This window comes from Varroa jacobsoni, unplaced genomic scaffold (genome assembly GCF_002532875.2).
Source record: "Varroa jacobsoni isolate VJ856 unplaced genomic scaffold, vjacob_1.0 scaffold_821, whole genome shotgun sequence".
Classification (NCBI taxonomy): domain Eukaryota; kingdom Metazoa; phylum Arthropoda; class Arachnida; order Mesostigmata; family Varroidae; genus Varroa; species Varroa jacobsoni.
In genome coordinates, this window is record NW_019213723.1 from 220,701 (window position 1) to 233,101 (window position 12,401).

General features: G+C 40.0%; 2 protein-coding genes across 5 annotated transcripts in view; one reads left to right on the forward strand and one right to left on the reverse strand.

Annotated features, from left to right (window-relative positions):
- Positions 1 to 4,116, reverse strand: part of LOC111264110 (uncharacterized) — a 45,274-nt gene extending 41,158 nt beyond the window's left edge. For 2 of the 3 annotated variants that reach the window (XM_086969958.1, XM_022839722.2), the window contains exon 1: positions 2,406 to 4,116. In XM_086969958.1, the coding sequence (XP_086826084.1) occupies positions 2,406 to 2,778 (373 nt within the window). In that variant the 5' untranslated portion in view covers positions 2,779 to 4,116. The remainder of the gene's footprint in view (positions 1 to 2,405) is intronic. The other variant, XM_022839721.2, reaches the window with a different exon arrangement.
- The window catches only part of LOC111264106 (uncharacterized), a 63,199-nt gene continuing 54,581 nt past the window's right edge, over positions 3,784 to 12,401 (forward strand). The window contains exons 1-2 of one of the 2 annotated variants that reach the window (XM_022839717.1): positions 3,784 to 3,873; positions 4,416 to 4,453. In XM_022839717.1, the coding sequence (XP_022695452.1) occupies positions 4,445 to 4,453 (9 nt within the window). In that variant the 5' untranslated portion in view covers positions 3,784 to 3,873; positions 4,416 to 4,444. Of the gene's footprint in view, positions 3,874 to 4,110; positions 4,160 to 4,415; positions 4,454 to 12,401 lie in introns of those variants that run through there. The other variant, XM_022839716.1, reaches the window with a different exon arrangement.

Below are 12,401 nucleotides of genomic sequence, written 5' to 3' on the forward strand. Positions count from 1 at the left end.
TAGGGAGCACTGGATGGGCTCTCATCCGTAACGCGAAAATGTGGGACATTAATGTGGGGAGTAGAAAGGATGTCTACATGGGTATCCCACAGTCAAGACAACCGAGTAATTCTACCAACACCCCACGGGACTTATTTGGATTCGTTCAGATATACAAAGAAACTCTATTGACCATGCAGTGCCTCTAGATCTTATGTTTCGTACGATTTAATGAAAATGTATTAATAAACATCTGACCTTCCGTCAATACAAACGTAGTTTGTATTCTGCTAGAAAAACGTTTTCAAAGCGGCAATGGAAGACGCCCAAGGACATTTCAACGTATCGTGTCATGGATTTAAAATATTCTTTATCATGTCATGGTTTGTTACTAGTTGTACGTCGGAAAAGTATACCGCTTAGTTTTAACGATTTTTTGATTAGAAATCTATCGCTGAACTCTGCAGTGATGATAGTATATAGTTATTTGTTCCCTTACTTTGTCAATAAGCGACATACGATACTACAAACGCCATATTTAGTTGACGAAGTCGAACCCTTTCACGTTTTCCTGATCCGGAAATAATTATACTCTTACTTTAACTATTTATAACAGATATTAAAGGAGCCTGTTTGTGCGAAAAAGAAAACATTAACCTTATCCACAGTTGTAGCAAGGAAACTAATTAGGTTTTCATGACGGGGTGCACAATAAAGTTTAAGTCATAACACCTAACAACGATTTTCTTATCGCTTATGATATTGAAAACATGTAATGTTATTGCTAACTTATTTTGAGCCTTCGATTTGGAAAAATCCGGCTGCTATACGGTGGCATTTGTAGGCTAAAGAGCCACTAAAAAAATGCCCTTGTTTGAGAGCTAAACTAGATTTCGGCTGCTCAGGTTCGCCTAACGTTTCTCACGTTATAGTCTTTCGGACGACTTTATCGCGCATTGTCGAATTTTAGTACAAACATTGAGTTCTCTAAGCCTGCTTCTAAGTTGGAAACTCGTCCAAGGTGCCTTAGATTTGCCCGAAGTTTCAGTTTACAGTCAAAATACGTTTCGCCTCAACCTTTCTACTAATCATTTGAGGCCTTGACTCTATGAATAGAGCACGTGTGTTTATAAATCGTGTTAGACTTTCAGAAACAATGGAGATACACGTCTGCTAAAACAGAAAAGTATTAAATGTGATGTTAATGCACACTCTAGTATAACAAAGGGTTATTACTGGGTAATACTAAAATTATCGTGTAACGTTTGCTGCAAACATGATGATACGTGTAAACAACGCTCGCTAGGTGGCATTACATTCGACCTCGAACTGTGCGCACACAGTTAAGATGGAGAACGAGTACAGCGATTATGCCCCTTAAGAAGAGTACACTAGTCGCTATAGTGTACACGATATAGCAATACTATTTATAGCGATCTCGGGCGAAGCTCCCGCGTACAGGCCCCTGCAAAAACTCCGTATTTTCAGATCATACGGTTGCCTACGACATTGAATATCGCTTCTATCGTTATTCTCTGTGCTACACATATTCCGTAACGATCTGAGCATTTTCCGTCTGTCCGCTCGTCCTCACTCTGCAATCCTCAGACAGCCATTCGGCAGATTGTAGAGATGACTTCACTGTGTTAACTAGCCCGCCTTTACCTTTACATAATAGACCCGTCAAGATCGGCGAGCAGTGTTCAACCAATTGCATTCGCGTACAGGATGCACGTCAAACAACGTGCATTACTGCGAACAACTTTCCAGTGTTTCGTTACCGAAGCTGGAACGAGCGACGTCCTATCAAGTGTAATTCCTCCTCTTCACAGGGAGAAACAAAAGGTTACCGTTGGAAAAGTTGGCCAAGCTTAAGTATGACTATCACCACCAGACGATAGCGGCGCCAGGCGTGCTGCTTCTCTCGTTATCGTCGTCCTTTTATCGACCGAAAGGGCTCCAGGCATTGTACATTGCATTTTTGTACAATTCCACCAGACGATAGGAGGCTGTCCCCTGGGCACCATTGCATACTCTAGTCACCAAAGGTCACGTCAGTGAGAAAAATAATTATTTAATGTTTCGTTTGTTCTGAATGATTCAATATTTAGAGTGTTTTTCCTTTTTTTTCTTACGACAAATTTTCATTTTTAGTCAGCTTAAATTTGTAGGCCGCGCCCTTTTCCGGTAATACATAGCGTTGAAAGGTAATCGGTGAATCGAGTTCAAATGAAATGATGTTACCCAGTCATGATATCGAAGTAACGGCGACGATCGCACACAATCAGTTCTCACACGAAATATCTTTTCAACGAAAATGTGAGTACAATAAAAAATAATAAAGACGCTTGCTAATATGGATATTACTTAGAGAAAATAGAGGTTGCGAACAAACGACTAATGTGCATTTCTTCGTCCTGTTTTACCTGATAGCATCTGGACGATTTGCACGGGTGCGCGGGTGCACGACCGACATAGCGCTACAATGAAAACCGCGATGAGAATGTGGTCACATGCTGTCGCCTTCGGCTCTTTCGGCCGTCGTGTCGCCTGGGGAAAGTCTGTAACGAGCGACAGACGTCGAGTGGCTCTACGACTCCGGCGTAACCCCATCCAAGCGGCTACGGCCAGAGCCGAATTTCCGATGAAGTTGGCGCTGAAAAAGGCCACTGTAGCCAGGACGTGCCATCGCTGCGCGACGGTTAACGGCGGAAACAGTACCTCTAAAGATCCACTGGACACGTTCACTTCTGTCGAATTCATCTTCACCGCGCTAGTGAGCGGTTCTACTAATGTCATGCTCTATGCTTCCGACATCGTTGTTGTCATGAGTTTCGCCGCATCGTTCTCTAACTATCCAAGTACACACAAGCCAGCTTTCGGCCACGGCAAATAGCCCGCAGCATTACAGGGACCGAAATCCGCCTTCAGATTAAGACATAGTAGACTGCTGCTACTTAGAACAGTGTTACTGATGAAAATCCGCCTGACGATGATTACCACGGAGACCTATTAACGTTGTCAGAAATTTGTCGTTATCCTAAAATCGGCACGGTCACATGATTCCTTTCACCAACGACATGTTTGTATAGGATCACTCACTGGTCTAACTATCTTAGACATGCTGCATACTTTTTTCCGCACCTCTCCATATATAAATTTTTTTCAACCTGTAACCACTTTTAACGTCTTCTGTTCCTTTGACCGTGACTTCCGCTTCACAATAAATATATAATGCACACACGTCACCGACAGAAGCCACGTCCGGTCAATTCGTTAGGTCAGTAATATATTTGTGTCGTTTTTCCTGCCGACGACGATGGTGGTCCTGGATAACAACCCTCGAGAAGCATCGTCGCTCACTGATAAGGGAAAACATTGTCTTCACCTCAAACAGCCTCACCGTCCGAGAACGACTGATCTCGAGTGATCCGGCCGCACTCCTGTGCCGAGGAGAGGACACTCCGATTTAGGAAAGGGCTTTAAACACACACGGAGTGGTAAAGACTATCACGGCCTACCGCCTTGTTATATTTCTTTTCCCGAAGCCCCTGAGCGTTAGCCTCGATGAGTAGCTGCGACAGTGACGGCGTCAGTAGAGGGACTCCCTTTCTCACGTTTGTTACCCTCCCTCCATTCGTCGTACGCGGCCACGCTTGGGTAACCACATGGTTCACTTCTTTTTAGAAGTGTGAACAGCAAGTATAACGTTAAGAGTGGCGTCGAAATACAGACTGTTCAGGGCAACGCATATGTGCACATTGCGACGCGTCAGCTGTGAACAAAACAAACCTAACTGGTGATGTGCGTGTTCGCTCTGCAAGTCTGCGTATTCTTGAAGGCAGCGATACGAACGAAAACAACAGCGGACAGATAAAATAGTCCCCCTGTCTGGTAAGGTGTCCTCCAAAGACTCCAAAAATCAGCGGGTTAGCGGGATCGAGCTTGTTCTATCAGGTCTGTTAAGAAGCAAGAGGGGACTAGTAGAACTAGGAACAAGTCGGATAAAAATTACTCGACAGAAACTTTCGACAGCAATTCAACTTTCTGCGTTCGCAAAACTTTTCGGCCGCAGCTAACTCGATTGAACAAGGCTCTTAAGCAAACGACTAATAAAGAAAGGGAAAATAAGGATGGACATCATACCGCAATAAGCATACGGCTTGTCTATTAGCTGATGGTAGGTCTCTCGTTAAAGAATGCTGAAAAAAAGCAGGATAAAGGCGATAGAAGGGAAGAAGCACCACGGTAACGGCGAGTAAAAACTGTCGCTGTTTTGCTTTTTTTTTCTAACTGCCTACCTCCTGCTATCGTAACAAAATTCTCTCGGTCAACCTAGCCGGCTTGTGTAAATGAATTAGATTTGCTATTGTAGGATTTAAGGCCCCATTCTAACGAGCTTTGTTCCCAACTATGATTGGCTGCGTCAAAATCAGCTTATGGACAAGGAGAAAGCATCGTTTCCATGCTCGCGGTAAGTCAGATTTTTTCAAAAGCAAATAAATCCAGCTTTCTTCCTAAAAATTAGAAAGGCGCCCATATTAAATGCTTTTGCAAGCCTTCATTACGGCTGCCTGCCCTGCATAAACCATAAGGACGTGTAGCCTGACACATTACATTGGAAGGAAATATATCTGAGCCATTGTAGCATATATAGCGTACATCGCGATTTAACACGTCAATACATTTACATTTGGAACGCTTCTTACGATTTGTTTTTTAAACTGCATCTAGAAAAAAATAGGTATTTTATTGAAACTTTTGCATGTGCTAAAAAAAAACGGTCATCTTGGTTAAACATTATTAGTGTCCATCTCTATTACAGCTCTGATTTGCGACCAAATATATCACAAGCTCGTTTCAAAGTTTCCTTGCGAAGGCTTTTTTAAAAGGTCGGGTAAACGTTGTCATGTAATGTTCCGGTAATAATAATCGGCACCCGATAATAACAAGAATCAACAGTCAGTAATAATCTAGCAGACTGTGTAGCAATCGTAAATGCTGGTTCCAGAAAATGCTTGAATTCTTAGACAAACCATCGCGTACTAACCGACTACTAACAATGGGTAAACATTTACCGAAAATGTAAATATATGCAATGCGTGACGGATGAACCTTTTGACTCGCACCCGAGATCTTTACGAACAGTCAGTAACACAATAGCCATATCCGGATGGATTTTTTTTTTCGGTGACGGTCTCTAGCAAGACCGAAGAATTATCAAAAATTTACTGTGGGCGCTATCGATAAGCTCTTTTGTTCACCTGTCTATAGATTCTCTATTGAGCTGTGCTGTACATTTTTACAACCGCATTTTCATCTTACATTATCAGTTTGCAGTGACAGCTTATGATTTCGTTGGCGTTTTGTCCAGTGTCAGGTCACCAGGTATTAGCTGATTTTTATCGCGATGGCCTTTGTGTACTTCTCTTTGGAACTCATTTTTATCTAGTAATAGCAGTTTTTTTTTTGTTGGACGCATTCGTAAAACCGCGTGCGCCGGCTCAAACAATCCTGAATACACGTGCAGACAAACACGGTCGTGACAAATTTTGTTCTTTACAAACAGACTCTATTTTACGACAAACATCTAGTCAGCATTAAATCGTGCCTAATGTGGTACGGTCAAGCTTACAGCAAGACGAAAACGCAAGGCATCAATTTGTAAAATAGAGCCTTCGATATTTATATAACGGCCTGCTGTTGGCGATCTATCCTAAGTAAAGTAGTACAAATAAAGCTTTTATCTTTTGAACGACATTTTGGACCTTAAAATTGAAATTTGATTCCGCTCATCCCCAAAAAATCGCGCCCTGCAGAGATTCACATGTAAAAAATGTTCATCCTAGGGGAATGTAAACGAGGAAGCTACTAAATTGGGTTTTTGACTTTCTCACGCCGAAGTAACTGTTTTGGCTATAGAAAAATGTATTGCATTGCAGATTTATCGTTGATATAAAAAATGTTTTTGATGTTTTGCCATTTTTTCAAAAAGACTTTTAGAGAATATTCAACAAAAACGCAATATATCAGACGCTACAACTTAACAGAAATGCATTTTTGCTCCATTGTCATGGAGGCGAAACGAATTCCTCAATTGGTTTTGGCCATTTTCCCACCGAAATATCAATTTGCCACCGTGCATTGCATTCTCTACCAGCTCATCGAGATCTACCGGCGTCAAGAAAAAAAAAACGTCTTAACTATGTGAAGTTTTTAGAGAATTGTCGACCTACACTGCATTTCGACTCAACTTGGAGCGAACTTTTGATTGGTATCAGGACCTGTATATAAGCATAGCGCTACCATTTTGTAACTAAAAATATCTTCAACGCGAACTCCACCAAAGGATGGCCCACTTCAGCCCTTAACACTTTCTTATAGGGATGTAGAAGATAGTCTTGCAAAACAAACACCAAGAAAGTGCAAATATTGTGAAAAGGACAATTTTACCAAATTAACATTACCGTATAGGATTAAAAAACAAACTGCCCCGGGCAAAAAGTATTGATCCAATGGGCTTCATCTTACACGCAGTCCTATGCCGAACATCGCCGAACTAACCCAACCATTTGAACCGGTCGACTCGGGTCAGACTGACAAACACACGGACACTGAATTTTAATCGTATGTAAATAGATAACAAATCTATTTATAATAGGTGATATAGGATGTAATTACACGCATCAGCCTTCTCGGTATCGAGTGAAGTTACTTAAAGTGTATCATTTCATCAGTTTCTAAAGAACACAGGTAGGCTTATTAATCGATTCGTATAAGCGTTCGTTAATCTGACGTTGAAGTTAAAATTTCCTATGCCAAACAGACTATTATAACATTGCCCAGGCGGAACCTCTGTAAAAATGGACTTCGTCTTTCTCTCACACAACCGGGTCGGTCTTTTTCCCAAAAATCTAAGCAACATTGATGAAGATCTCTAGCAGAACTGGGTGTATTTTTATTACTATAAACGATAGAAGACACGTTTCCAATCAGACAAAATCGTTGAGCGGTGCTTCTAAACCGAATTTATACATACAGTACGCACCAAACAGTGTATATATATGTATATATATATATATATATATATATACCAACCTCCTTTGTGTCGAAGGTGTACTTTTTGAAATATGATGATCCAGCGAGTGCTAGCAATTCAGACTTTCTATCCAGACATAGAGTTATGCAATTGATTTTTATTTACAACATTGACGTTTATGTCGCTATTTTTATCTTTCATTGTTTTTCGAGAAACGTTTAACTTGATTTTGATGTATGGCGACCGGACTGCAACATCTATTCCACCATCATCACACGTTGTTTTGTCCTATCTAATGGAAAACACCAATATGCTTGAAATCTGAAATTGTACCGCCAGTAAGGATAGTTATTAAAGTAAATGGCAACAAAAAGAATATTGGAAATAATCTACGATTACAGTTGGAGTCCGTGAAGCTAATGAAGGCCGCAGCAGGTTCCTTAACAAAATTTCGAGAAAAGGCTAATCTGTCCTTTATTATTTGGACTACATTATTTGGATCTTGTTGTCATATCTACACGACATGCTATCAGATCAATGGCTGTTCGTCGTGTTTGATTGAAATTTTTTTTTCTGCTCATACGCACAGATCTAGGCACAGGAAGCTATTTGAGTATTTCAATATGCTAAAGAATATGATTAATTGCAGCAATGTTATATCTTGACCTCGGGTTGTCAATAAAGCATAGCTTTGCGATAAAAACTTTAAAGGCTTGTTTCCCTTGATGATTTGGTTTAACTAAAATCACTTAGAGACATCTTTAGTTATTTTTTTCATCCCCCGACACCACAAGGGAAGTTATTACAATTATGAATAACTCCGACTGCCCATTTTTAATTATCTTAAAAGAGCTTATCATTTACAAGTTAACAGAGCTCTTTGTAATTTCGTTGCGGACGGGATCCCCGATCTGCTGTACAAACTCTGCATACTTTCTGACTGTCCCCATTATAAGGTGATGACCTAATCCTATGAGGATTAGGTCATCACCGCTGCTATCCTTAAAGCTCCATTAGCTATGTCGGTCTTCATGGGGAGCGTTATCCTCCGGCAGCGTGGGATCTATAGCTTACTTTTGTTTGGGAAAAAATGTAGTTGCGGCTTACATTACATTGAAATAGTTTTCTTATACGGATCGACATAACTTCACAGAAGTATCATAAATTAAAGATTCAAGAATCTTTTTGAGCAAGGTAATTACTCTTTATTAATTTTGCACCTTATTAAGCTAGTAATGGACACCTAGACTAGGTTAGAAGCTATTTTTAATTTTTATGTGAGAACCAATCGTATCTTCAGTTCTAAAGTAGTCTGCCTTTTGGATGACTTTTAAGGATCTTATCATGGCTCTTATCTCGATTTTTGGCGGCACAAAAGAGGCTTTACCAGTTCGAGCCCGACATAACTTTTATGCCTGTAACCTAAAACTGAAAATTGCTTGTGATATGAGCCAGTGGAGAACGTTAGGTATACGTGGTGTGCTGCAGACAACAGAATCATCTTCGCTTAAAAAGATATGCCTTTGACACTGTGCCACTTTCAATGATGTAATCGTTCCTATGATCAGCTGATGATGAAAAATCTGGGTTCTACAACCACCCCATGGAGTCACTTTGATCTCTAAGCAAAATAGTTCAATATTTTTACGTTTGTACATTTTTTTTTGTAATTATATTTGTGTCGATGTACAATAATACTTACGGACGCCTAAAATCACTATATTATTCTTCAGTTCGGTTACCTTTTACAAGGAAACACAGATGCTATCAAATGAACGTGGAACAATATAACGTAGATAGAATCAATCTATTATTTAATATATACATAGCCTATAATAAAACTCTATACTATTAAGCGTTTATTAAGGTGACGAAATTCGCGCTATGTTTATATACTATTTACACAGGTACGCATAATCGCCTTTTGTTTCTACGATAGAGTTAAGCTTTTACGAATGACTACAGGTAATGGCCCTAAATTGCTTCTTTAGCCTTTTAAGGCTTCTCCGATACGGAAGAAGTATACGTTTCTTATCATATTTTTTTGTTAGTTAAATTCTGGCGAACGGTGATGAACGAAAAACCGTTTCTTTTTCGAGCACTCTTTAGATAATATTGTTTGATTTAAAAATAATAGTATTTCCTCACGTTTATTTCTTTATTCACGCCATTTCATTGCTGGCCAATCCCTCAACGATCTAAGTGGTTGAAGCATCACGATGATGTTAGACTAGAGATTGTCTACTATATATATATATATATATATATATATATTAATAGGTAAGCACTAATGGCTTTCCTAAGCTGTGCTTATTTGAAAGACTTCACTTAATAACATAATAGAATGAAGGTGGCTGGGTCACTGAGTTTTGTTTGCTGACGAGCTCGTTTAAGGCTTCTGCACAAAGTTTACATATGATATTAATAACTCACATACAAAACAGTTAGTTAATTGAATAACAAGAGCAAGCCTCGACTATTGAAATCGATTTATAAAACATGCGAGTACGCGTGTAGCTACGATGAAAAATACCCTCTACTTTTATTGAACTTTTTTTCCTTTTCTCTCCCTTCCTTGTTGAATCGATGTTGATACACGACCTATCATTTAATGATGGGGCTTGTTTTAACAGCTATCATACTAGAGTGGACAGCGAGTTTTGCCCTCGATGTATGTACAGTAACTTCGTAGAATGCTCTACATTGAACGTTCCATTCCGAACAAGCGATCACTCTCGGAACTTGAGGACACTGAAAAGAACTTACATCGGACCTATAATTACCGGTAACCAAATATCCCAGACAAACTTCTTCTATCTAATGAATTAACTCGTGCGTTTGGTGTCATGCATGAAGGCGCTCACTAATGGGCTATCTGCACGCTGGTGATATATCTTTCAGAAATCAGTAGATAACGCAGGATAGCAGACGTGGACAACAAAACAATAAGCTAAGTTAAATATGCTAACTAGATTTAACCGAAACATCTATCATTTATATTTGTTTTTGGCTTTACATTCGATTCAAGCTCCGAATAGCACAGATTAAGGTCCTAACGATGGTGATTAAAGGGTATCTCACGAAGGGCAAACAGCTGAAGTTCGGCGTCGTTTCCACTGCTCTACTTTAAGGACCAAGGCATTATGAAAGTTAGATAGCATATTTTCCGCCGTCATTCTGTTTCTATAGTGCATTTTTATTATTAAATATGAATTAAAAAATCGACAAAATTCTCAATGCTACGCTTTGCAAATTGCGTACAATCGTCGCCAGACAAGTGCATTAGCTATGCAGGGAATAATCGAAAAATTTCGAAAGGCTAGGTCGATTTTTGATGTCAAGCCATCAACACGTGCCTGTTCAGGTCGCTAAATGAAAAACAAACAACTATTCGCCAAATTGAAGCGCCGAGCCTAGGAATAGTTATTCGGTATAGGGCTAAATGAGGCAATATTTTGAGAAACATTATGCAACCTATTCTTGTCTTCGTGCCCGAAAAATTCAATTGACTCAACAACTCAATCCAATAACAAATGAATGGTAAGTTCCTCACAGCAGGGTCATCTTCGATTCAAAAACCCATTTTCATGTTAATAGTTCCGTTTGCAGAAGAGCTGTCATAGTTGCAGTGACGAACACCTACGTGCACCATGAGGAGAGAACCCCAGCCGCCTGTCTGCTTAGTTGGGATTTTGGGCTGCGAGCAATTTCAGGTTCATTTTCTTCGAAGACGCTGCCAGAAATGAGCAGAGAGTCAACCCAGTCTTTTTCACTATTCCGACGGCCTGTGGTTCCAGCATGATAATATACTTGCCATAGATTACGTGAAACGATAGCAGCTACAACTGCCTGACGCACCCTAAAATTTTAGGGTGCGTCAGGCTAATACGTACATATATACCTTTTTGTGATGGGGTTTGCAGGGCAGATTCTATATACTGGAAAATGTCTGAGAAAAACAGAACGCTCAACAGAAATTGGCATGTAGTGTAAGTGCATTGATTGAAAGAGGCTATCCAACTGAGAAGAACCAATAGACGAGACAAAGTGGTCCTTCTCCTTGATAGTGCCAAGCCGGATACGGCGAACACCGTAGAAACCGTCCCGCAGGAGCTTAAATCGAAGCTTCCTTTACGTCTACCATATCCGCTAGACCTCGCCCCTGTGGATTAGCACCTTTTTTGATGATTAGCAAATGGGATCATGAACCATATATTTGACAGTAAAAAAGGTTTCAAAACAAATTATTCAGTATTAGACCTAAAAATCTCTTGCAAGAAGGAGTAAATACATAAATTAGCTGAAAGATAGAAAAAGCTCGTAGGGATAAATGGGGTAATCTATTGCTAGAGTTTGAGAGAACTATGGCGTTTTATTGTTAGATGAAAATCGGTCTGTAGTTGTGTATCAACCTCATATATATTCAAAAGTGGCGCAATGACTATTCTGAGAAGTTAGCCGTCTGGCATAATACTTATCGCCCATTACGCGTGCAACGTTCAAAGCATGCATTCCACCTGGCCTACCTTCAGACTGGAGTACCTTAGAGCTTTTGGTTTTGAAATTACCTTACACACTCTGAACACTGCCGTTTCCTGCCTGAGAAAATATACAATCAAAGAGCTCTACAATCCTTCATGATTATATGCGAGGTTCTTCTTGATAATCTCTTGTATACTAGTTACATTAACTATTATATTCTTAACCTGAAGAGTAGTAATAGACTATTACGAGTCTTTAAAGACATGCTCCTGTTTAGTGTATCGTTCAACATGGGGTATTTCATTCTTGCGTTTATCCCATCTGCCATCTTGTATTGTTCTTGATGTGTACTTGAGAAATGCTACGTGCTATGCTTTTGTTTGTTACGGCTATTGTTTTCTGCTTACAATGGTGCAGCTTGCGTACATATTTCCTGAAGCCAAAATTTCCCGATCTGCAGCCGTCTTGTATCTTACTTTTCGTCTTCCATATGTAGAATACGTCTTGGTCAGGCTGGACTAGGACTGCTTCTAGTAACCCGGCCAAGATACAATTGTATGTGTGTCGGCGCATGGTGAAGCGGTTCCTTCATTTCTACGTATTTTGGTCGTTCGAATTGAATCAGTAAAACGGGTTCGAGGTGCGATTATGATTGTCAAGTTTCGTCTTGTTGCTCGCAAAAGCCTCTCTTTTCTAGTCACGTATTTTCCGAGATTTGTGCTATAATCTGATAAAACGCTAGGCATTTCCAATGCCGCTTTCGTTGTGCCTACAGACCGTATTCGACTTGGTTCCTTTTTTGGGGATCTTATGGAGATTCATTGCTACACTACCTAGAATCTTCACGAGACCTGCAAAAAGGGTCTGATTTGTGCCCAGATCATTTTCTGAATACTAGCAT